The 26056-nt window shown below is 43.4% G+C and overlaps 3 protein-coding genes across 3 annotated transcripts in view; 2 read left to right on the top strand and 1 right to left on the bottom strand.

Annotated features, from left to right (window-relative positions):
• The window catches only part of IGFBP7 (insulin like growth factor binding protein 7), a 16526-nt gene extending 16149 nt beyond the window's left edge, over positions 1-377 (top strand). Inside the window, exon 5 of the mRNA XM_082050190.1 lies at positions 180-377. Within this exon, the coding sequence (XP_081906316.1) occupies positions 180-199 (20 nt within the window). The 3' untranslated portion in view covers positions 200-377. The remainder of the gene's footprint in view (positions 1-179) is intronic.
• On the bottom strand, positions 366-17127 carry POLR2B (RNA polymerase II subunit B). The gene is made up of 25 exons (XM_082050170.1): positions 16989-17127; positions 16664-16736; positions 15771-15921; positions 14684-14796; positions 14198-14417; positions 13124-13282; positions 11999-12163; positions 11283-11479; positions 10426-10545; positions 9856-10042; positions 8893-9036; positions 8511-8650; positions 8280-8391; positions 7674-7828; positions 7219-7417; positions 6941-7109; positions 6379-6475; positions 5003-5097; positions 4474-4724; positions 4297-4386; positions 3925-4032; positions 3245-3358; positions 2992-3152; positions 1529-1724; positions 366-626 (listed from the first exon to the last, which is right to left on the bottom strand). The coding sequence occupies exons 1-25, from the start codon at positions 17005-17007 to the stop codon at positions 537-539; spliced, it is 3525 nt and encodes a 1174-aa protein (XP_081906296.1). The 5' UTR covers positions 17008-17127; the 3' UTR covers positions 366-536.
• NOA1 (nitric oxide associated 1) lies at positions 16995-25062 on the top strand. The gene is made up of 7 exons (XM_082050188.1): positions 16995-18164; positions 18840-19004; positions 19864-20060; positions 22352-22483; positions 23050-23166; positions 23459-23576; positions 24158-25062. The coding sequence occupies exons 1-7, from the start codon at positions 17006-17008 to the stop codon at positions 24361-24363; spliced, it is 2094 nt and encodes a 697-aa protein (XP_081906314.1). The 5' UTR covers positions 16995-17005; the 3' UTR covers positions 24364-25062.
• The last annotated feature ends 994 nt before the right edge of the window (positions 25063-26056 follow it).

Below are 26056 nucleotides of genomic sequence, written 5' to 3' on the forward strand. Positions count from 1 at the left end.
CACCATCCCCCTGCAACTGTATACTGCAGTAGGGATGGAAGGAAGAAAAGAAGGAAGGAGACAGTCAGGTCTGACCCCCAGCTAAGCCGTCAGCTAACTCATGCACTGTGCTACTGCCCAAGCTGTGATAGGACCCCTCAGAACCGTACAGAGCATAACATGTTTTTGTTTTTCCACAGATGATGGTGCAGAGCTCTGACGTGAGGACTTTCACTTGAGCACAGTTTTAAATTAGTATTTTGGAAAGCTGTAACCCTTGGCTTTTTCTAGCTCACTAATCATTCCCTCTTAACTCCCCTTATTCTTTGATTAACAATTTGCTTGCACACTTCTTTCACAGATGCACAAATAAAGAGATTCACAAGTTTGATTACAAATTTTATTTCTATTTACAGGAAATAAATGTACTTTTGAACAGCATATAGCAGACAAGTAAAACTGTATTTCAAATGCAACCTACGCAAAATCAAACAAAACTTGAGCACTCCTGTCTCATCATGGGGAAAAAAAAAATAAAGAAAAAAACCTTTTAAGGGCTAAACACTCATCATACGAGGTGCAATACTCATGGACATCAGTTCTTGGAAGAGGAGTTTGCAGGCATAGGGCATCCGAACCAAAGATATCTGGAAAGAGATTTCAAAAGACTTGTGATAAGCACTCCTAGAGCAACAGCTTCCGCTACCCTCTACACAAATAACTTGTCAAGTTTTTGGCTCAAAAGTGAATCTGAAGTTACGCATGAAAGCATTTAACAAGAATTGCTCCCAGACAGTAACAAAGCAAAAGGGAAGCTGAGACTGTCTGTAGAGGCTACACAGCAGCTACCCGGAACATATATTTTTAATAATAAAACCTGCAGGCAAGGGATCTGATCTTAAACAAGAGACATTTATTTAACAAGGGAACACGTGTGTAACAAAGTGTGTCTGATGTGCAGTAAATGCACTTAAGATTTCCAGCACATATCTCTTCAGTAACCCCAATACCATTGTTAGAGTTGCAGCAGGCAGCCTGTAGCACAAGAACAAGCCTGTTTAAGGCAACTATTTTTCTCTCTGCTGCCACTCTCCCTTGGCACAGTTCTGTAACCAAGCACACACTGCAGACCTTTTTTTTAATTAAAAAGATGAGTACAACACAAAAGACCCCCCATGGGGACCCAGCTCTACAAGCATAAATATCTTCATGGGGACAGTCAGAAGGGCGATGGATCTAAATTCCTGTGATTCTGAGTTTTACTTCTAAAAATAAGCTCTCAAGTGTTTACTTTTCAAGTCTCTAAAAACTCTGCACTGCAAAACACTTGAACAGTACTTCCAGCCAAGTGAGAAACCAACACTGTAAAATTAATAGGGAAACATCCAAATTAATTAGGATGCTATAAACACTTAAAATAGTTATGAAACTAAAATAGCAATTGTTCTGGTGCTGCTTTAAATATTTACTTCCCTATCCTCCTGTTCACCAGAGTGGCATTTCCTCTTACCCACAAAAACAAACAGTGGCTGATGAAAACCACAAGTACCTGAGTTTTATTACGGCATCCCCGGCATTCATAGGTGTGAGTCCTTGTGTTTGCAATCGCCATGATTCCACAGAGGTTACAGACGTGGACTTGGTATGGGTCTGAAGCTTCAAACAATCGCTCTCTCAAAAACTGGGCTGCTCCATGAGCAATCTGGCAATCTCGTTCCATTTCTCCAAAACGAAGGCCACCATCACTATAAAAGAAAAAAAAAAAAAAAAAGAAAAAAAAAACAGCTTTTGAGTTCATTGGCAAAATACATCAGTTCTTGGTGGTGGAACAAGTAACCTGTCAGAAACACAACAGCAGTATCACAAGGCAAGAGTAAAAATGTGCATTAATTTTCCTCTAACAACTCAGAATAAAACTGTTAGGAAGAATGCTAACAGCCACAACACAGTCATATAGCAAAATGAGGCAAACAAATCATTCTCTACTTATCTGTGGTGGGTTTAAGCTTGGCTGGCTGCCAGATGCCCACCACACAGTTCTCTCACTCCCCCATATTGACAGGACGGGGAGAAAATAAGGAAAAGCTTGTGGGTCAAGATAAAAACAGGGATATGGCTTACCAATTACCATCACAGGCAAAACAGACTCAAAGTGGGGAAAGTTAATTGTTTGACCATTAAAAATGGAGTAGGATAGTAAGAAACAAAGACAAAACTAAACCCACTTTCTTCTCCACCTTCTTCCCAGGCTCAATTTCACTCCTTCGTTCCCAGCTCCTTCTTCCACACTCCCTTTGGTCACTCCAGAACTGCTCCTCTCTGCCACTCTTTCCTCCTCACACTTTTTCCCCTGCTCCAGTGTGGGGTACTTCCCCTGGAACAGTCCTTCAAGAACTGCTCCAGTGTGTGTCCTTCCCATGGGGTGCAGTCCTTCAGCAACAGATTGCTGTAGTACAGGTCCCCCACAGGCCACAACTCCTGCCAGGAGACTGCTCCAGCATGTGCTCTCCATGGGTTGAAGCACACGTATCTACTCTGGCATAGTCCTCCACGGGCTGCAGGGGAATCTGTGCTCCAGCACCTGGAGCACCTCCTCCCTCTCCTCCACCCTGGCTGTCTGCAGGGCTGTTCCTCTCACATTTTCTCACTCATCTCTCATAGCTGCTGCACAGCGTTTTTAAAAAAATGTTACCACAGAAGTGCCACCAAGCATCTCTGATGGGCTCACCTTTGACTGGTGGTAGTTCTGTTGGATGCAGCTGTTAAGTGGCTGTGTCCAGCACAGGGCAACCCCTGGTCCTTTCTCAGAGAGGCCACCCCAGCACCACCTCCTGCTACTAAAACCCAGACATCAGCACCCAGTACATCATCTTAAGCCAAACACATACAAATGGGTGGCTAATTGGGGAAAGCTAATTAAGTTCTGGCTGCAAAGTTGAGGCAGCTCATTTTTAGGGCTAAAATCTTCAACAAAAAAGAAAACACTGTATAGAAACTAAGAAACATCCTTACCGAGATCTACCTTCCATGGGCTGTCTGTTAAGTATCTGGATTGGCCCTCTTGCTCGAGAATGGATTTTGTCATCTACCATATGTTTCAAACGCTGATAATATGTAGGACCAATGAAGATCTGTGATGTGATTTTTCGACCAGTGAAACCGTTGTAAAGGACCTGAAGTAGTCAATGCAGACACTGAATTATAAGTCTTACCAACCATCAAATGCACATTAAAAAAATACAGTGACTTGATATTTTGATTATACCTCATTTCCTCTTAGATGATAGCCATAATCTGATAAAAGATTGGAAATCTTCTGCACATTGACAGCATCATTAAAAGGCGTAGCGTCACCAATTTCTCCCTTGTTTGCAGACACCTACAGACATTTGCAAAAGCTTGTCAGATTTCTGAAGGACTGGTCAGACACCATTAAGCTGTTTCAAACAGTTTTAACTATTAATGCCAGAACTTTTGACTCTATGGCCCGTGATAGTACCTTATCTCAGTTTGTTTATCAATTACACAATGTATAGTTCGATTTTTAAAAATACACAGTATCAACAATTTTGCTACTCCTTTTTCTAGGTCAAGGAAATGTTTGGAGTAAAAACAACACAGAAGAGAGAACACTCTAGTCTGACTTGCTAACAAAATTTACAGAACTGTAGGTCTTCCTCAAGAAATCTGCTTTTGCTGTCAAGTAACTTGAGAACAGTCTTTGTTTTTCAGTTTTCCCTCCCTTTAAGGAGGGAAAAAACAAAAACAAAAACAAAAAAAAACACACAGCCACACAAAAACCCCGTACAAACATAAACAAAACAAAAAAAAAAAAACCCAACAAACAAACACGCATAAAAAAACACCAACAAAAAAATCTACCGCCACCACCACATCATTTTAATTCATATTGCTCAGACATGCAGCATAGAAGATTCTTCTTACCTTTCCCTGAAGACACTCAATCAAGTGACCAATGGTCATGCGGGAAGGGATGGCATGAGGGTTGATAATTATATCAGGTGTGATGCCTTCACAGGTGAAGGGCATATCCTAGAGCAGGCAAACAGAGTCAGTATTGCCCAGAATATCAAATTTAAGAAAAGCAGGTGCATGGATTCCGATATTTTAAAACATTGCAAAGGCACTGAAGTACCAGGTAAGAAGCAGCTGCGTCCTTTTCTTAACATATTTTAGTTAATTTTAAGTCAATATATCGCATCCTATTAGATATTCCACAGACAACTCACTTAAGGCAGTTCCTTTGCTTAGAAGATCAGAGACAATGTTAAGATGAAAAAAAACCCAAAACATTACCTCTTGCCTGTACTGGATACCACAGGTTCCTTTCTGACCGTGTCTGCTGGCAAATTTATCTCCAATTTGAGGTATTCTTACAGAGCGTACCTGTAAGCCAAAGGAAAACATTCAATTGGTAACTTAAACACAGAACAAAAATTATTAAAAGTAGAAAGCACACACATCAGTGCTCACCCTAATCTTGCAGAACTTGTATCCTTCCTGGTTAAGGGTTACCATGACCTGATCTACAATGCCAGTCTCACTAGTTCGCAGAAAAGTGCTACAGTCTCTCTTCGTGAAACGTCTGTTAGTGCTTTCCAGTTCATCTTCATTTTCTGGCAGTGTTACTGTTTTGCCAATGATGACATCATCCCCAGACACACGTACCCCAGGTGCTATCAAACCATCATCATCAAGTTTGTCATAGATTGCATGTCTCATGCCTTGCAGGGGTGGGGTAGAAAGAGAAAAATTGTCAATATATTGATTTCGATGCTCTGTAGAAATTCAATAAGTCTGCTTGCAACTTCAGACTACAGCTGAAATGTCTAAAGATAATTTTAGACAAATATCTCAGCAGATGTATTTTGCAATTCATAGAGACATTTCTTCTATTTTATATATCCCAAAATAAAGACTGAATCAGTTCAACAACATTACCAACCTTGCCCACAAAAACTTAATTTAAAAACTCAGTCTTCATTACACTCCTGTATCTTACCTTGGCAAGTTTCACGTGTTGGCTTTTCAAAAACTTCCTCTTGGTCGTACCCTTTTTTAGACTCTTGCTCTTTGTATGAGCGATAGAATACAGATCTGAAACAAAGTTATAAAGCCTTCTCCAGTGAAACCAGTATTTTTCCTCATCTGTACATCCCCATTTCACTATAATCACCCTTTTTTCACATATTATGGCTACTGTTACTAATGACAACCAAAGAAATAATGTTCACATGCTCCACCACCTTTCCTCTAAAATCTTGTCAATCCGTCCATCACTGAGGAGGGGAAAACAAAAACAAAAACCACCCCACCAAACAAACACAAAAGAGTTTCAGGTGGCATTTTGATGGTTAGGTGTTCAGTTATTGCCAAATATAATATGCTAATTTTTTTACGAACAGCAGAGACCTTCAGATCTGCTTGACGTCTCAGAAGTAGTAATTATTCCTAAAGTTTATTCATACCTTCATCATTACATTCTCATATTTTCTCTTTGTACCTGCCATTTTGCAAGCAGTTTTAGGCTTCTACTGCCACTTTGCAGTGCCACACTCAATACAGCTGAGCTACAATGGTAAACTTTCAATTTATATAGGCTTCTTTCTGGGGCCTTAGGGGTTTTTGTTTACTGCCTCATTTTCCAGCACACCAAAGCGACAGCCTTTCAGATAAATATTATCCATATTTAATTACTCCCATGCACAGAAGTTTTACAAAAGCTTCACGAGAGCCATAAAATCTAATAGTCTCATTCTACATTGGAAGGCAGTAGATCCAAGATACTAAGCCCACACTTCTTGGGCTCAACTTGGACAAAATAAAATGAACAAAACTAGAAATGCATTGACCAATGGTACAGCCATCTAGAAAGTATAACATGCAAAGTCACATCAGATGCCAATTGTCCCAACAGCAGTTCCTGCTGAGGAGAACATGCCAATCCTCACTGGTAGCAACTGTCACTCTACTAAAGACAATACTACGAAGCTGCAATATTGGCATTAAGGAGTTCATATAACTGGCAAGAGTTATACGAAAATGTAACAGCAAAGAGTCCAATTTTTTTTTTTTTCATTTAACCACCGTACAAGGAACAGTACACGTAATAAATAAGACCAAAATGGAAGAGTTCGGGAGACAGAGTGGGAAGTCAATTATGCAAAGGACGATCCATTACTCACTGTGTTTTGCTAAGATACACTTTCACCATTTTCATTGTGCTGCTCCCTCCACCCTCATTTAAAAAAAAAAAATAAATCAAAAGCTTCTCAGTTGAAAATATTTGGCATAACATGACCTTTACTTGAGCCTCTGGATAACTCTGTGTGGTTTTTTTTTTCCTTCCAAATAGTTAAAAAATTTACAAACTCTCACCTGAAAAAGCCTCTGTCAACAGCAGAACGGTTCATGATGACAGAGTCTTCCTGGTTATAGCCTGTATATGATGCAATGGCTACAATCGAATTGATACCTAGAATACATAGAGCAAATACTTTGAAAGGATGCACACATACCAGACGCGCATTACTTATAGCTCAAAATAAACCTTAATCTCTACAAGCAGCTGTTCTACCCTTTTTGAGATAAAAATCTCTGTGTCCCACATGCAAAAACCAGGTGGTATCAGCAAATGCAACTTTGGATAGAAAAAAGAGTCAAGAGTGACCCCTTGTGAAGAACCTAGCAAATACCAATACAGAAAATGCATTTTTTCCAGTTAGATTTTACCAGACGGTATGGATTAAGTAGTTTCAGCTGCAATACGAGCAATGTATTTTTTGCAATCTAGGTGTCGAGCTACAAGTTAATATTTAATCTATAATTATTTTTAAGTTACATACATTTGCTAAATACTCAAGTATTATACACACATCTGTGACAAAGTTTAAACAAAACAGTAGCATTTTTGTTTAATGAATGTAAACTGACTACATACCTGCTGGTAATTCTCTAAATCGCAAGTACTCCATGGAGCGTGTTGTTACAAGGGGCTTCTGAGGATAATACAATACATGTGCCAGTGTATCCATACGAACGTGGAAGTTTGTAATGTAAACTCCCATAGCCTGTTTACCCATAGCAGACTGGTATGTGTTCCTGGGAGACTAGACAGACAAGGAAAGACCAGTATATATGTACATAAAGCTCTTCACACATACATATATGGGTTTCCTATCAACATCAAAAGCAGGATGTCAGAAGTGATGCACTGACCTGGTTGTGATCAGGGAAAGGGATAATAGATGCACATACTCCCAGGATCATAGACGGGTGAATCTCACAGTGTGTGTATGTTGAACAATAGGCCACACCTTTCTCTTGCAAGTCATCTGGAGTCATTGCCAGCATCACAGTCTCTTCTTCCAGTGTATCAATGTACTCTACTACACCACTGGCCACAAGATCCTGCCAACTGAATAACCAATGTCTGAAATACTCAGCTAATAGAGAAAACGGGTCTTTTCAGCAGTAACAAGGATAAGGACTTCCCTGGCTTATTATGACTACCACTGCCTCAGTGTGATAAAAAAATGAATTAAGCTACCAGGCAGAGAAAGCATCCTTGTGCTGTGCAAAGCTTTAAACATTTCTCTCTCCAATCTGAGGGAACTTGCAGCTTCCAAGATGAAAAATTAGACATTCAGTTGAATTCCAGGAACGTATCTCACCTGTAATTGTTATACTCTCGTTCCTTCAGTTGGTCAATATGCCTTTTCTTCAACAGCAATTTCTGTTTTTCCACAATTAAAAGGGGTCGACAAATTCTGCCTGCATCGGTATAGATGCGGATTTCTCGCTCACGAATATCTCTAATCATTGAGACCTATACAAGAAAGAAATAGCCCCAGGAGGACGAAGTCTCAGCCTGGAATCAGAACTATGGAACACAAAAGAGGATAACAGAGTTCCCTACAGCAAAGACCTTACAAGTGCTATCAGCAGCACAGAACAAACATTAACACTCCTATGAACAGAAACATTTCAAGAGACTATTTGCAATTGCTTTTTCAACTGGATCATCTTAAAAAACAAACAAACAAACACACAAAAAAAACCCCAACCAACCAAACAAAACCAAACACACACATCCAAAAACCTCCCAAAACAACAACAAAAATAAGAAAAAAAAATTAAAAAACCCACAAGCAATGTGAAGTATGTTCAGAAAGAGACTTGCAAATAGTGCTTTTGCTATTGCTAGCTTGCAAAGTAGTATCAGGTCATTACCCTTGCCCATCTATAAGGCATCCAAACTCTAGCTGCAAAATTTATACCTCCGACACAATGATGTCCATCTGACGACGGAGCTTCCTTAGGGTATTCATGAGCTGCTCTGGATCTTTGTGTATTCCTACCCAGCAGCCATTAACAAAAATCTTGGTGGCACTAGAAAGAGGGAAAAAAAAAACCAACAACTAAGCAAACAAACAAATAAAACCAAAACCTTGAAGTGTTGTTTGGGATAAAAAGCTTAAGTCTGCTTAAAGAGTTTAATTTGCGCATACTCAGCTATTGCTGCTGGAGATATTTCTTCCAGGTTTTCCATACTCCACTCTTCCAAGAATTCCAAAATTGGGGATGGTTGAGACCCCACAGAAATATAAGCCATCAGGGCTAAGTTCTTCACAAGTCCTACAGCATGACCCTAGTAGAAACACGAAGTTAATTTGCATTTCCAAATCAACTCCTCAAGGAACTGCACACAAAACATGCTGGTACATTATCAATTTCAACCATTCAACTACAAAGTTGGCTATAAAGCTAAATGTTCATGGCAGCATTTTAAAAAAGTGCAACTGATCATCAAAGTGCCATGGCTATAAAACAGCTAGCAGATACAAGCACTTAGGCATGAGTGAGTACTGACATAAATAGTACTTTCATTACCTCTGGGGTCTCAGCAGGGCAAACCATTCCCCACAGCGTATTGTGCAGCTGTCTGGGCTTTGCTAGTTTACCATCTCTACCAATTGGAGAATTCAGGCGCCTCAGATGGGAAAGCGTAGATGCAAAAGTCAGGCGGTTTAACACCTGCACGTGGTAAGGAATTCAGTTAGTCAAAGCCTCTTAAGTGTGTTGTTGACAGGCATCATGATACATTAGAACAAAAGATCAATGCCCTCTAGAAACTGAGAAGAACAAATAGCTATACTTTTTAGTTTAGCTCCAGTAATCTAAGCTTATCCTTAAAATCTCAAGCTCCTAACCAGTGTTGTAATGCCAGAAGTTTTCAGAGCACACTTATATCGTGGCAAGGCCTAACACAAAAACAGTTATGCACGCAAAGGGCTCATTTTTGTAGTACAGCTTACTCTAATCACATGACTAGAATGTCCAAGTGATACTTGTAAAAGTACTTTTAAGCTGCATTTTCACCAGGAGGGTTTGCCTGTACAATGACACTAAGCACTGCTCTGGGCTAATGTAGTCAGTGCTCCTTATCATTAGTTGTGGAATACATAACTGTCATATTACAAGGTGTCACTCAAGTTTCTTTAACCACCTGTAAAGCACTGGAAGTAATTAAAGGAAAGAAATCCATCATCCCATCCTTAGTCCCTGGGACTAAGACCTGACCAGACACACAAGCATATGTTCTAACACAAAAAGAACTCTTTACAAGAGATACACCATTTAGTTAAAAACAAAAACAACAACAAAATAAATAAACTCTACACCAGACACAAGTATTCAGATCTTCATTTGTTTCAGCTATGGAAGTTTACTTTTAAAACCAGTTATACTTAACATAGAATATGCATGGATGCCAAGCAACATTAAACTCTTCTATGGTATAGTTTTATTATGTAAACCTGACAAATGCTACCATGCCTTATTCAGCTATTGTACCTGAGAGACTCCTGCTCTGGCCTGATGAGCTTTTTTCTGGTCACCCCAGTTTCCAGTTGCCAGTGAATACTTTAAACCATCTGAAATAATTCTTGTTTTAATTGCCAGTTCCAAGTTGAAATCTTTCCCTCTGTCAATAAACTTTTGTGCATATATTCTCACTTCCTTCAGCAAATTCTTAAACATTCTGTAGAAGAAGATGTCAATAAACACAATTAAACAGTACTGTAGCAATTCAGCCTACCTGGTACTATTTACTAAAAAGTCACAGGCCTCCTGAACAGAAACAAGTAATTTGTAACTAGAGGAAGATGGGAGAAAAACAAAACAAAACAAATTAACCTGTTTTTGAACACACACAAAATATGCTTCAAAACAAGCTGATGCTGACCACCTACTATTAGAGGAAACTTACCTACTCCATTAAAAAGTCATCATCAGATACAGGCTGTGTTGCCCAAGACTGGCTATCAGACATAATCAAATCAAACAGAACAGATTTAGAAGCACTGAGTTGGCAATGCCCCTCACATTAACTATCTCCAAAGAAAATGTATATATTATAGTTACCCTCTGAAAAGGAAAGCTAACAGTGGCCCAGCAAGATCCAGTCTTTTGTTGCCATAATGATCTCTGTCATCAAGCTCTCTTCTTCCCAGTGCTGCCAGCAACAATCTATGAACCATATACCTAAGCAAATAAGATAGTTTACGTTTTAAACTGACAGTAAACACTCACAACAACGATTACATGCTTTCATAAATTAGTCAGTGAACTGTTTCCTAAAAGGTTGTCCATTCTAAATCTTTAGAACACTGTTGCCCTAAAACAGGCCTCTTCAGCATGTACATCCTCAGAGGTGAATGACTCACTGAAAGTCCAGATAACTACAGAGAGAAGTTTACATTTACATCATGATGGCAACACGTCTTCTGCTACATGTCTGTCCTGTACTGTCACATGGGCTATGTTAAAGCATGTGGCAGCAGGTGTAAAACGTAAGTCTCCTGATGCTACAGTTCATCTGCATACCAATAAGCAGTGATCAAGAACATATGCCAATAAAGAGTGGGTATGCATTACAAACAGCTTATCAGTAGTTATCCACACATTAGTCATCAACCTGTATATGTTGTCTCTGCAACACGATGTCAAAGGGTCAATTATCACTATTACCACATCTAATTTAAGATCCAGAATGTGTTGGAGGCTTGTGTTGTTTCAATTTTTTTTCTATTTTTTCAACGTTCGCATTTTCTTAGCTACAGGAACATAACAGTGCCCTGAAGTTTATCACTGAGTATCCAGAAGACTAAGGTTAAAAACAAACTTCCATTCAGTGCATTCTTCCAATCATATACATATACACCAATAAAATCTGTATTTAGGGTCCATTTGCAGATGTGTGACAGAAAATACTGACATACCCTAGAAAATAGGCCTTTTTGGTTTCACAGAAGTCACTGACACCAACATGCGGCAGCATTTCTTTCTGCAAGACTTCTTTAGCGTACTTGATTCTCTTCTCTTTGGTGACACCTGGCTTTGCACCTCTTGATCCAATGAAGTTTAGAGCAACATTCTGCTCCTGAATGACAAACGCTTCATCCAGAGAAGGCTTGACCTAAGGCACAAAGCAGAACACAATCCTGTAGCATCCAAGTGCCAGTTGGGCTTGGAAACTACATAGTAGTTTGATCATGGTTCTTTTCAAGAACTTCTAACTACTGATCCAGTTCTTTCGAGCTTTACTAGAGCGGCAGAAAATGGTAATGGAGCACACAGGAAGCACACAAAAATAGTTTAGACTTCAGAAAACAGTTCTCATTCAAGTACATTCTAGGCCTGTTGCTGCTTCAGGTATAAATTGGTATTTTACAATTAAAGTCAATGGCAGCAGGATAGGACCCTACCTTTCCAAATACATACGGACTCTTAAAAATTTTATTGCATTTTTTTCACTTAAAATATTCATTAGAATATGTTTAGGCAGAGAACTTTTGACATTTCTCATAGATGACCCACAAAAATAATAAAGTAATAAATTACAATTAGGAAAAGAAAGATACTTCCGATGATTATTAGCCACATCTACACATCACCAAATGTCAAGCCAGGAAATAACTTATTTACTATGTATTACCATTTCCATCATTTCTGGATCTTCGAAATCATATATGATGTGCTCTAAAATGTCCCTGTCAGACACAAAGCCTAGTGCACGAAAGACAATTATGATGGGAACTTCTTGTTTGATGTATGGCAAAGTTGCTACAATGCGCTGACCAATAGCACTCTTCTTTGCACCCTGAAAAGATGGGGAAAAACATACATTAGTCTCAAATGATCTTGCCTTTAAATAAAAATACCTCTCTGGGACTTGGATGGTACAGCATAAGTATATTTATTCAAGCACTACAGGAAACCATGACTTCTCAGCAGACCAGCTAAGGAGCTATTCTGAAACCTTACTCCAGCAGTGACCATTTTATTCCTAAAACATTTCTAATTTTAGAAGTCTCCAAAAATTTGGAAAGTTTTTGCTTAGACGAAGGAATTGAAATGCAGCGTGTTTCAAAAAGATGGACTCATTGGCAATTGGAATGCAACTGAAATTGGGTCCATCTTTTTGAAGGACCCTGTACAACTATTCATTCACTCGTATGCATCCTTTCTCTCCCCCTGTGTATTTGCAAAGAGCAATCCTATCCACCCTAAGCATTCCTTCTGTCATCTTAAATCCAGCTTAAGTCCACCTTTTCTAATCCACTCTCTCAAAATTATTCAAGTAGTTGCTCCTCCCTCCCAGAAAGAAACAGACATTGTGGGATGCAGAGGGACAACCCCTCAAGAGCACCCCAGCCATCAGGAGTGAGTGAGCAAAACACATCTAAACACTAGCTTGGCCATCAGCAAAGACAGGGTCCCTGCTCCTATTCTTGCCCTTCGCCCACAAACAGGATGCAGCTTGTTTGTATTTTCTAAAAATGCATTTAAAGTAATTATAGAATTATTTTTCAGCCTCGCCATAAACCTGCCAGAAACTGAGTCTTCAATCCTCATGTTATTTGTCGCAGAGATATGCATAATCTATGACAAACAGCATATATCTTCATTTAATTTTAGCTTCTTTACAACTTAGCATCAGAATAAATTTATTCTCAAAATCTCAAAAGTAAATGACACAAAGAGATGGGATAGTAACAAAACTCCTAAGACAAGCTTTAATGTAAGCCCCAGGCCAGGGGTTATTACTGCTTAGACGTACCTGCCCACCTCTGGCCAGCATGCTAACCCATATAGTACTTGTTGGTCGAGAGGAATTTTCCAGACAAGATCTACATTCTCCTGTGTAGGCATATTTTGAATCTTTCTTTGCAAACACATACACTGTGTTTGTAGCCATTTTCTCTTGAGCAATCAGAACCTGTGTTAGAAACAAGAACACTAGTAAATAACTGACAAAAGGGCATGCTGAAAGTAAGAAGCACAGTGTGTTTCTACTATTCTTTCAGGTGCCTTATCCTTAAGAGCACTGTGCAGTGTGAGGTCAATTTGCCAAACTCAGTTGGATGATACTCTAAATTTTAAAAATACCACATTAAGCAAAGCATACACCCAGCTCAGAGAGAATAACCAAAACAAAAGACTCCAAGATCACTGTTCTGTACAATGAACTTACTGCATTTGCTAGCTGTGCCAAGACACTTCTGTTAGCTTAGGCACAGCACTGATAAAGAAATAATTTCACTATCTGTTTTGAAGGCCAATGCACTACAGACATTTAAATTTAAATGCCAGCTCCCAAGGTGAAACCAGATTATTTTTTTTGCCCCCAAGAAGAAAAATACAATTCATTTCTTTTGCTACATTTGCCGAGGTGTCAGTTACAAATAACTACCAGATTCATTGGTGAGATGGAGAGTATATGATTTGCAAAAGCTGAATCCACAAAAATGGAAGGAAGAACCTATTCTTATAATAGAATGCATCTACACAGCTGTGAATTAACTGGAGGAGGCTCTGAGTGAAGTATCTCATTTTAGAGTGCATGCTGCTCTGCCGTGGTGAAAATGGAAAGGAAATTATCTAGAGTACTTAGTGACATTTAATGCAAAACAGTTTATGAAAGAAGGGAAATGTGCCTCAGAGAAGAAGAAACGGTGACTCTATGAAGTCCTAACAGAAAACTGAAAGCCTATCTTTCTACAAGATCACGAGCATGCACAGTAACTGTGATACATGGGAATAAAAGTGCTTATGTTCATGGCAAAGCACGTGGATACAAGTAACAGAACTTCCAGTGTTTGTAAAGATGGCTGTGCAAGGTATAACCCCTTACCTTTTCTGATCCATTGATGATAAAGTAGCCGCCAGGATCAAGTGGGCATTCATTCAGTTCACAAAGATCACGGTCAGTTAAGCCATTCAACAAACAGTATGTTGAACGTAACATAATAGGAATTTTTCCTATAAAAGTTTTCTGATGCTGTGTCTGTAACTGATCCTCCCCTTCTTTAATAACTGTTTTAGTTATATCCACATACAAGGGGGCTGAATACCTACAGAATAAAAACAGCATTGTGTTACCTGTCAGTTACTACTCCAGGTCGTACAGAAGGATAGTGAACCAGTTGTTCAAGCACTCACTGGTAATATTAAAGCACTACTACCAAAGCATCATGTGGATTTGACAAGTAAAAATCAAAATTTGAATAGAGCAGTAATTCTTATCTTTTCAAGCCACTGCTAAATTGAAAAAGACTATCAATTAATAACACAGGGCCAGTCTTTCCTTGTGTTTATCCACTACAGAGTTTGTTCTTACGTAAGGTTTCTCAGTCTGGCTTCATTGGGCATCATAGGTGATGGTGCTCCATCTCTTTCCCAATGTGTAGGTTTGGAGAGGTAGATTTGTTCAAACTTCAACAGATACCGGGGCTGGAAAACAAGAAGCATTTACCTGTAATGGAAGAAACACCCACTTTGGTTGTTCAAGAGCAATCCTAGAGCTTAATACCCAATGCTGCCACATGTCCTCACGTTGAGGTGACAATCCCTTTTCAGATGACTAGATTAAAAGAAAATACTGAAGAACTTTCACGCAGCGTGGACCTTAGATAATTTGCTCTCATTTAGAATATGGTGTCAATGGAAGAGGATGAGCAATAGCACCCTTTGAAAACTTAGACCTAACTTTGGCCAAAGAAAGTTAACAAAGAACTTTTGAGCCATAAACTTTTCTGGCTAAGGCCACCAAGATGATCAGGGGGCTGGAACACCTCTCCTACGAGGACAGGCTGAGAGAGTTGGGGTTGTTCAGTCTGGAGAAGAGAAGGTTCTGGGGAGACCTTATTGTGGCCTTTCAGTACTTAAAGGGGGCTTATAAGAAAGGTGGGAACAGATTTTTTAGCAGGGCCTGTTGCGATAGGACAAAGGGTAATGATATTAACTAAAAGATAGGAGATTCAGGTTAAGACATGAGTAAGACATTTTTTACAATGAGAGTGGCGAAACACTGGCCCAGGTTGCCTGGAGAGGTAGTAGATGCCCTGTCCCTGGAGACATCCCAGGCCAGGCTGGACAGGACTCTGAACAACCTGATCTGGGTGAAGATGTCCCTGCTCATTGCAGGGGGTTGGACTAGATGAGCTGTGAAGGTCCCTTCCAACCCAAACCATTCTATGATAACAAAGCTCTTGCATGTGTTTCTCAGCAGTACACCTGACTACCTGGAAACTCAGCCATGGTACCTCATAGAATTCATAGAGTCCATACTTCTGTCCTACTGACTGCATGAGCAGTGTCATAACTCAGATGTATTTCCACCTCTTCAGATGAGGGTTGAATAAAACCCACCAAAAATCATTTTGCACTACAGAAACAAATCACCTCTGCCAGGGATCTACACTTACCGGCTCTTCCACTTCTCCTGTGGCATGCTGGGCTTCAGCTTGTAAATCAATTGGTGGAGCATCTTCAACAATTCTCTGCACAGACATCTGAATAAACTCATCAAAAGAATCCAACTGTTGCCTGACTAGACCCTTTTCATCAAAATAGGAGCTGAAAAAAAGAGTGCATTAATGAACACGAGAACTTAGTTTAATTCATATAAGATGTATTAGGGATATGGTTTAGTGCTAGAGTTAGGTTATGGTTGGACTTGATGATCTCAAGGGTCTTTTCCAACCAAAATGATTCTATGATTTATTCCAAAACTTCAAAAAGTCACAAAATACAGTACAGAAGCAAATACATTCATTTTTCCCAAGGCATGAGTTTCAAACACAGATGCTCAAAAATGTTTAACGATTCTCTCACTACTTGAAGACACAGACACTACAAAGTGACAGACTTGCTGCCACCTCTTGGCTAAGCCACGACTGTTTGCACAGTCTACCTTAAATTAGAAGGGAAACATGACACTTATACCTTGGTAAGAAGCTGCAGGTGCTGGATGTTCATGTCTTGCTATAAGAACATTAACATAGTGAAATAGCTACGTTTTGATTTCCTAATGCCACCATCAGCTGTGACAGTAATAGGCCCAATCATGTGCTTGATGCGGCACCAAACTCTCTTCTTCATTTAAAACAGTGCACCCCACCGGGGGTCAGTAGGGCTTCTTATATCTTAATGACAATCCTACTGTTTCTGCTTAAAGCCCTTATGCTCTGAACATGCTATAACACCCAATTTAGCATAACCAAGCCTGCAGCTTCCTTGACATACAGCTAGCAATCCGCATGTAAGGCCAGGAGCACACATGCTAGTGCATTAAGAACAGTGAGTTTTAATAAGTCACCTAATAACGATCCAGCAGGCTTCTTGCCACAAGTCGGGGGTGATTTCATCATCGTCTTCATCATACTGCATGTCTGCCGGGGAAGCACAAGGAGTGAGCGGGGCTCCAGTCACCCCGCTGTCCCCCCTCTCCTGCTGAGGCGGGGCCACCACACGGCGGGATGAGGGACCCTCTGGCACCCCAGCACCGCGCCCGGAGCCCCCCCATCCCCACCCCCGCCTTCCGCGGGCCCTGCGCACGTCCAACAGCTCCCCCGCCCCCCCTCACCGGGCTGAGACGGGAAAACGCCCCAGCGGGCACGGCCCATAGCCGCGGCGTAGCTCACCTTCGTCTGCGTCGTACATGATGGCGGTGGGACAGGCCGCGGACGGCGGCGGCCGAGAGCGGGGCGAGGAGGGCGGCGAAGCTCAGCACCGAGCGGCAGGAGAGCGGCGGAGTGGCGCCCGCTCACGCTGCGTGCGCCACCTCCCAGGAGGCAGCGGGAGCGGGACCGCGCATGCGCGGCGGCTAAGTCCCGCCCCCTCGCGTCGCCGCGGAAGTGCCGGCGCCGCCATGCTCCGCCTGGCCCCGGCGCTGCTGGCCCGGCTGGCCCGCGCCCGGGCCTGGGCCCCGGTGCGGCGGCGCGGGGCGGCAGCCAGCGGCGAGGAGGAGCAGTTCGTCTTCCTCGAGTACGAGCCGGAGCCGGGCGAGGCGGCGGCAGCAGCAACAGCAGCAGCGGCGGCGGCGGCGGCGGCGGCCCGCCGAGAGCGGGAGCCGCGCAAGAAGCGGCGGGAGCGGCGCACGGTGGTGGGGACGCCCGACCCCTCGGTGCCGCCGAGCGGCGTGAGCTGCTCAGGCTGCGGGGCTGAGCTGCACTGCCGCGACGGCGCGGCGCCGGGCTTCGTGCCGGCGGAGAAGTACCGGACTCTATCGGAGGGCCCGGCCGGCGTGGCGGGGCTGCGAGGCGCCGTCTGCCAGCGCTGCTGGCTGCTGGCCCACTACGGCCGGGCCCTGCGGCTGCGGCTGCCGCCCGAACAGCACCGGGAGGTGGTGAGCGCCGCCCTGCGCCGCCCCCCCCGCCACGGCCGCGGGCCGCTCCTCCTCTACCTGCTCGACGTGCTGGAACTGCCCGACCCGGTGCTGCCGCAGCTGCCGGCGCTGCTGGGCCCCGACGTCCCCGCCGCCGGGCTGCTGGTGGTGGGCAACAAGGTGGACCTGCTACCCGCTGACTCCCCCGGGCACCTGGGGCGGCTGCGGCAGCGAGTGGCAGCAGCCTGTGCCGAGGCCGGGCTGCACGGAGCCCCGGTGGTGGATGTCCGCCTGGTGAGCGCCAAGACGGGTTTTGGCATGGAGGGCCTGATTAGCCGGCTGCAGCGTTCCTGGAAGTGTGCGGGTGATGTCTACCTGCTGGGTGCCACCAACTCGGGCAAGTCAACACTCTTCAATGCCCTGCTGCGCTCCGACTACTGCAAGTCCCGCGCCACTGACGCTGTCAACAGGGCCACTGTGTCACCCTGGCCAGGTCAGGGGCACCACTCTTCTCTTCACAGCAGGGGTCACGTGCAGTGTTGGGCAGTCAGAGGCCAGCTAGCCCCAAGCCTCCTGCAAAGCCACCCCTGGGGCAGAGGGATGTGTCACCCAGCAGGTGCCTGCCACCCTGAAGCCGCTGTTGTGGGCAGCGAGCTCCAGTGCTGCACTGTGCTTTGCATCGCCACCTTCCTCTGGGCAGCGAGGGTGGGAGGTACACACAGAGGGTGCTGTGCAGCGTGTAGCAGTGAGGGGGCTGGTAAACCAGAGCTAGATGGTACCCAATCTGTGGTGCCCTCCAGTCTAGAGAAAAAAACAGGAGGTGGAACAGTGAGCACCCATAAAACAATCATAGGACAAACCAAGCTGCCTGGAGGTGGGGTTGCCTGAGGTGTATTAAGTCAGTCTTGGCACCACTTGGCTTTGACACCCATTTCATCAGACTGTAGGTGAGAGCAGGTCTCAGGTGGATGGATGCCTCATTTCCACTACTGCGGCTGGGGATGGTAGTACTTTATGACAGCAGCTGTAGTTCCCCCTCCAGCTTTGTTTTACTGGGTTTCACCCAAAAGTTGGAGAAGCATTTTTTTTTCCTTTTTTCCTTAGAGCTTAAGTGTGCCAGGCAGTTAGGGACTCAAACAAGTCTTCTGATTTTTTTTTTTTTTTCCAGGAACAACACTGAACCTGTTGAAATTTCCAATTATTAATCCTACATGTGACAGGATATTCCGAAGGCAGGAGAGGCTGAAAGAGGAGGCAACTAAAACAGAAGATGAGCTAAGCAGTGAAGAAAAGAAGTACCTTAAGCACCTTAAAAAGCAAGGTTATTTAGTGGGTGAGTATTGCTTGTGTAAAGGCGTTGCCTCTCTGCCCTGATGAAAATATTGCATTACACGAAGGACTGTTAGCTCCTTAATTTGCTGTAGAATCCAGAGGGTTTTGGTGAGTCATTTCTTCCAACTCTGAAAGAACTCATTTCCATTTAATTATGAGAGGAACTGTAGTAGCAATAAAAAATTTCCAAACTTGCATTCAAGCTATTTTGACCAGTTTTTATTCCTTGAGTAATGGGTGCAAGCCCTCTAGCTCCTCTGTCAGTAGCATCATTGGTATTTCTTTTGAGTACTTATTTTTCAGCTGTTGTAGTACCATTGCAGAGGTTTTCTCTGTACAGTGCACCTCCCATCAGCATTTGGTGACCTACTTCAGATAGCTTAATAATTTAAAATGATATTGCGTTAGACACCATCTCTCACTCCCAAAGGAAGAAAATGAGTTTTACTATTAAATTACCGGGTTTTAGCTGCAAGCCACAGTGGTTTGCATCATTTTACCATATATCCAAAAAATGGAGTTGTCAGAAGATAGCTCTGATTTTCCAACAATTCTGTGTTTGACAGTCCAAGGCACTGAAAACAGAAGGCAGCTTGCTTTACTGTAAAGTGGAAATAATGGGGTGCCTGTAATCTGATCCTTGCTAAGGTTTTGGAGCTTGAGGAGTGTTAAGCAAGAATTATAGAAAGGATTTCTTAGCATCTTAGCTTTTGAATCATGAAACTTTGTAGCAACATAGCATCTTTGTTACCTTTATATTACCAATGCGTGTCTCTTTTAAGCAAGAGAAGGGACAGATGTCCAATGAAGGAGAGGCAAGTTACTAAATTAATCACCAGAAATGTTTCATTTTAATCCAGGAAGAGTTGGAAGAACATTTCAACAGCTGAAGTCTAGCTCAGTGATTGACTTTGACCCTGACATGCTCTCATACAGCATAGATGAAGATCCCAGAGATTCCCCTCAGAAACATGAGGAAAGGGAAGAGTTCACACACAACGAAGTGAAGGATGCTCGCTGGTGTTTTGACACTCCAGGGATTATAAAGGAAAACTGTGTAGGTACTCTGTGGTGCTGTGTTTGGGGATGATGGGTTTGGGAGGACAGAACATCCTGTGCATGTGGGAGAGTATTTCTGCTGCAGTCCTGGGGTTGGGATTCTTATGTTTTGGGCATTTGTGTTAAAATATGGTTTGTATTTACTTGGGACGGGTTCATTGTGTTAATGCTGTTGCATTTCTGAGTAGTGCATACTGAAATCTTGCAAATAAACCGTACAACTGCATCACCCAACTTCCTTAACATCTGAATGAAGGGAAGTAGGAAATAGTTCTATGAGTAAGTTTATACCAGTATCACCCAAAGAAGTTTGCACTTTTTTAGTTCTGCCAGCCTACTGACAAAGGTGGAGCTCAAGAGGATAACCAGTGTTGTATGACTGAACCAAGACTTTGAGAAAGCATTCTCCTGAAGCTATTTGGATCTGCCATGTTCCTGTTAGTAGCTCAGATACTTCAGGCCCATCTCAATGTTTCAGCAGAGCAATGGCTCTGAAGCCAGTGCTGATGTTGTGCACACATCCAAAAAAGAAGTCATATTTTGGTTTTTTTTTTTTTATCACTTTGATATCTATGCAGAGCTGCAGGTCATCTTTTTGGGAAGATAAAAGTCCTCAAGAGAAGGAAGTGCAAGCACTGTACTGAGACTGCACAACTTAAGTGCAGACGCTGCTTTCTTGAATGCTAGAAAACTACTGTTTTTTTTTAATAGATATATTTGCCAGATCATAACCCACTTTACTGTGGCACTTTGCTCTCTGATAGATGATTAGTGTTTGGTAAAGACAGTCATCAGCTTAGAGACCTGGTAAGTGTGGAAAACATGGGCTTTCCTTCGTCCAGAAATACTTGCTGCTGTTTCTGATGTAGCTCTCCAAAGGCACAGCAAGGATAGTCTACATGCCAAGTTTCTGACCAGATTTTGTTTCTGCGGTTGGTGTTCAATCTGACTGGAGGACATGTAGATGGTCTATGTGGCAGGTTTTGGCCTGAGAGATTTCTAATAACAAGCAGGTTTGTTTTTTGTTTTTCATTTTGGAAGAAGAGTGAAGTGGCGGTTAGCTTATGATAGAATTACATTTTTATCCTTACTCCTTGGAGGTTTGTCTTCAGCTGCTTCCTCATGACTCCTTCTAAAGCCAGACTTCTGGAAAGCATGGAAAAGAATGACTGATAACTCTCAAATTTTAGTTTAAGCATTGCCAAACACATCAGAAAACCTGAAGCTAGCAGGGCAAAGCCTGCTGGCTTTTAGAATGGGTGTTGAGTTGGTCTTCCAAGCTAAAGATTGTCTGCTTGTGAATATATGAAGAGCACTGGGGTTTTGGCTGCACCACAGCCTGTGTTAGTTTTGTCTTTTAATGATGAATTGAGGTTAATCCTCATAGTCCAGACTGCTACATACTTGTATTTGCATGATGCAGGCATGCATGGGGGGCACACTGTCAGTTTCCTGTATTTAGGAAAGAGATGCCACCAACCAGAAGACTAGTTGTTTTCTTCAAGGCAGTGCTTCCTGAGCTTCAGTGCCTGCATATTGTTTCATAGCTGGGTTTGGACAGTGCTGCTTTAGGAAGCGATCAGACCGCTGTGGCTGCAGCACTGCTGGTGAGGTTGCTGGCTTTTCAGTAGACTTCAGGGTTGATAATTTTACTGAAACAAGTTAAAACCTAAACAGATGAGCCAGTTGAGCCAGGAGATGGAAGGGAAGAGGGAGGAATACAAGCAGCAAGAGCATTTGGGAGCCCTCACAGGTGGGAGAGCTTGTTTCACTCTGCCCAGGGTAGGGATCCACACTGGGGCAGACTGGTCATACTGCAGTTTCAGTTTCACAATCTGATCCTGCACTTTTCTCTCAGTGAGATACCTGAGACTAGCTTTGCTGCTAGTATTGATTCGGCACTTTGCGTACTGTGTAAGTGGAGTAGTTCAAATGCCATAGCCAAAGGTGGTCTCCAGTTCTGCTTGTGGCTGCACTCATGCTAAAGCGTGGTAAATCTTCCATGAGCTTGTTCCAGCCAGACCCAGGATTCTGAGATCTGTGGTCCAGCAGGCTGCTGGCAGCCATTTTAACTCTGCTATGGACCCTGCATTGCCATGGAGATTGGTGACATCCCTACTTCCTCCTATTTCTCACTTACTCTGTGGACCAGAATTCAGTTGTCCTGTTGGATGTTCTTCACACTGCATAACCTGATCTTTTTCCTCTAGCAATGTAATACAAATATTAATTTCATTGTCCCCATTAACATTTCTGGGATGATTTATGGCAGAGCAATTTATTTTACAGGTTCTAAATCTCCTGACAGATGAAGAAGTAAAGCTGGTTTTGCCAACAAGTGCCATTGTTCCACGGACCTTCATTCTTAAGCCAGGAATGGTCTTGTTTTTAGCAGCCTTGGGACGTGTGGACTACTTACAGGTAAGGGAAGAAAGGATTTTGTGAGCAGCCGCTTCATCTCTTGTTATAGTAGTACTAGAAGATAAGATGCTTTCTGGGTGGCTTTCTCTGACCCTTTCTTTGCTGCTTTTGAGATGATGAATCTGTTTATAAAGCACTGCAAAGTGTCTTGGAATGTTAGAAATGTAAAGTGACAGGAGAATAAGCACCCAGACAGGAGATGTCCATCACCTCTCAAGCTAAATAACCATATTGAGTTTGTTCTTGGGAATTAAACTTGAGCAAAGATATCTCTTGGATGATTTGCCTGAGCTGAGCAGATATGATGGCAGAGGATATGGTACTGGGGGTGCTTTGAAGCAGGATGGTGAAGCCATGGCTGCTTCTCTCCTGGAAGCTCAGCTCCCATGTTGATAGAAACCCTGGCTGCTCTGCAGTGGCAGAGGCAAGGACCCCTCCTCAGACAAGGAAGGGACACCAAGCAAACAGGTATTCAGCATGCAGGAGAGAAACGAAGCAGGAGACAGCAATTCAGGGCTGCTTTTCTGTTATCATAAGTAACACTCTCATCTTGTTATTTATTTCAGGGAGAAAAGCCTGCCTGGTTTACTGTTGTGGCATCTAACCTGCTGCCAGTCCACATTTCTACCCTGAGTAACGCAGATGCCTTCTATGAGGAGCGTGCTGGCCAAGAGTTACTGAAGGTAAGAGGAGATGCTGTCATGGGCTCTTGGTGCCTGGTGAAGCACTCTGGCTGGGGCACAATTCATGGGGAAAACCAGCACCTCTGAGTTCCCATTGAGTTGCTCTGTATGTGATCCTGATTCTGCTCTTGGCAAACCCAAAATAACTCCTGTAGGGTGTTCAAGCCAGCTCGTACTTGGCTAACAACCGTCTAGTATCTTTATTCCCACTTGTGCCTTGCTCACCAGTTCAAGGTAGGAGTGCTGAAGCATTTTTTGACCATTAAATCTTTTCTCCATGTTTTGATGTTAGGTTCCCATGGGTGGAGAAGAGCGAATGAAAGAGTTCCCCCCGCTTGTCCCTCAGGACATTACACTGAAAGGAATTGGTCCCACTGAGGCAGTCGCAGATATCAAGCTCTCCTCTGCAGGTAATTCAATATTTCTTCATTAGTTTGCTTTGCAGCTTCTGCATCCTAGAAACATTGATGGAAAGCGGCCTCTGAAGGGATGAAGCCATATCTCCTACTCAGAGCAGGACTGTCACCAACACAAAATCAGGGCAGCCATGACATTGTTGGGCTGAGGTTTAGCAACCTTCGAGAATGGAGGTTGACAACCGTACTTGTACAGGTTGACCACATTGGAATACTTTATGCTCTGGCTGCCATACAAGTTTCACAGCATCAGGAATGGCTGTGACACTGTCTCCAGGTGAGAGAAGAAGAAGGGCCATGGATTGGAAAGCTTTGTTATTGTGCTTTTTGTAGTTCACATTGTGTCTCTGCAGTTCACCAGGAAAGAGCTGTGTCTGGGGAGAGTAAGATGTGGCTAGAGATGCTGCTTTCTATTGGAAAGGGCTGGATATTACCTTTGAGCTTTGTCTCTCAAATCACACCTGGGTAGCTCAGGTTGTCAGCCAACACAGGAGGAACTGAGTTTGCCTTAGAACCCTAATTCTGATATTAGTGGCTCATCTTGCCCACTGTCTATTTTTTTTTTGGCTCTACAGGCTGGGTGGCAGTGACAGCTCATGAGGAGGAGAAATTGCTGCTCCGAGCCTACACTCCCAAGGACACCAGACTGGTGCTGCGGGAACCTCCCCTTTTGCCATACATCAGTACCATCCGAGGGGCGCGGATCGCAGGCACTGCTGCCTATAGGACCAGAAAGCCTCCTTCCGTGGTGGAAAACCTAAAAACCAGAGAGAGGAGATAGCACTTCTCATCATCGGAGCAAGGCAGAAGACAGAACAGCCTCTAGAGACCGTGTTGCTTATTGATATTCAGGAGAGCCTGGACTCCTTTTTAAAGGCAGATGGGCACATTTGGGGAAGTGCCTGGTTCAGGACTCTACAAGGCCACAGCTGATCCAGTGGCTGAACTGTGGCCACTTTGAATGAGCTGAGTGACTGGTACCTTGCTATGAGAGGTGAAACAGCGTCTCCCTGGGACCTGCCAGTATTTATGAACAAATCCCTTTACCTGTTCACTCTTGAAGTACAAGGTGGAAACTCACCTGCCTGCCCTGGGCTGAGCTTTGCTGCTTGTAAAGTAGGTTTTCTCCTGCAGACATGCTCATGCAGGTCATGGAGGCTCATGGAGGCTTTATGCCGTTTCCAGAGTTGAAGGAGGTGGAGGCAGTGGGGAGGAGCAGGGAATGCTCCAGCTCCTCTATGGTTATGACCCTCCTAGTGGCTCATAGTAATTCAACAACATCAACCAAAACTCAGGTCCTTTCAGTCCTTCAGTATCTGGGAGAGATGAGAGGGTGCAACACCCTGCTTTTGGTCAGGAAAGGTGAATTAGTAACAATCAGATTTGCTCATATGCCTGAAGAGGAAACTTCTGCAACTTGCTGCTTTGATTTGGAAAGGTTTCTGAAACTGAGAGTGTAGAATAAAACTTTTCAAAGACACTTATTTGTATCCTTTTCAAATTGCTGCCAACACACTCTTGTAGGGGTATAAGTATCCTGGTAACTACACAAAAGCTTCAGCAGGAAGGCCAGTGTTGGAGAAGAATGTTTCATGCCAGATCTGACAGCCAAAGAGAGGTGAGGCTGCTGCAGCTCCATTGTGCCAGGTCCAGCCACTAGTGAGGCTGAAGATGTATTCCCAGTAGGCACAAAGCACACATCCACACCACATACATACACACAGATCACAGACAGACACATAGCACTTACATGATTGTAGCACCAGTGGCCTCTATACACACACGCATGTACGTAGTGGGCTCAGACACTCAGTCTGCCCAGTAACTGCTGGTCCCTGGATGCCATTTTCCCAGTTGCTGGCGCCTGCAGATGCGAGTCCCTGAGGCTGCAGCCCCACTCTGGTTACTGGTACAGACAGTCTTGCTCACAGACACACAACTGGCCAGGACTCTGCTGGTCTCAGCCTTATTCTCTCACTCCTAGAGACATCCGGGAGCTCTGATGCCCTGAACTGTCCTTTAAAGAACCCCACACCCCTTTTCTCCCAGGTCATTTCACCTGCTTCCCCAGCTAGTCAAGTCTGATCTTCACTGGTGACTGCACACCACTCCCCATTCAGTTGCTGCACCATGAGCACGCAGCTCCTCCGACCCGTGGTCTGACTTTAGTTGCTGCCCTTGCCCCCCCATGTGTGTACACAGAATATGGAGCCCTCACCCTGGAAAGTTAGAAAGAAATTGAATAAGGACACAGGACAGATTGTGTTGATCAGTTGCAGGGCATGGCCAGATCAGCATACTGGCTAGCTTTTTATGTGCAACTAGTCCTCTTTATCCCTTTACCCCTCTCTTTCCCACACTTGTCCCACAAATCACCTCAATCCATCCCTTTCCCCACAGTTGATTCCTTCTCTGAACATCCCCTAGTAAGTCCTATGCAATCCCAAAATATTCTTCCCCTGCATCCTATGATG

This window comes from Streptopelia decaocto, assembly GCF_964273445.1.
Source record: "Streptopelia decaocto genome assembly, chromosome: 4".
NCBI classification, from domain to species: Eukaryota; Metazoa; Chordata; class Aves; order Columbiformes; family Columbidae; genus Streptopelia; species Streptopelia decaocto.

Coding starts and splice junctions, on each gene's coding strand:
- POLR2B (XM_082050170.1), bottom strand. Junction 4,725..5,002: donor AACACGTGAAACTTGCCAAG/GTAAGATACAGG, acceptor CACCCCTGCAAG/GCATGAGACATGCAATCTAT. Junction 627..1,528: donor GATGCCGTAATAAAACTCAG/GTACTTGTGGTT, acceptor ATCTCTTTCCAG/ATATCTTTGGTTCGGATGCC.
- NOA1 (XM_082050188.1), top strand. CDS start 17,006: ATGATGGCGGTGGGACAGGCCGCGGACGGCGGCGGCCGAGAGCGGGGC. Junction 18,165..18,839: donor CACTGTGTCACCCTGGCCAG/GTCAGGGGCACC, acceptor TTTTTTTTCCAG/GAACAACACTGAACCTGTTG. Junction 23,167..23,458: donor CTGGCCAAGAGTTACTGAAG/GTAAGAGGAGAT, acceptor TTTTGATGTTAG/GTTCCCATGGGTGGAGAAGA.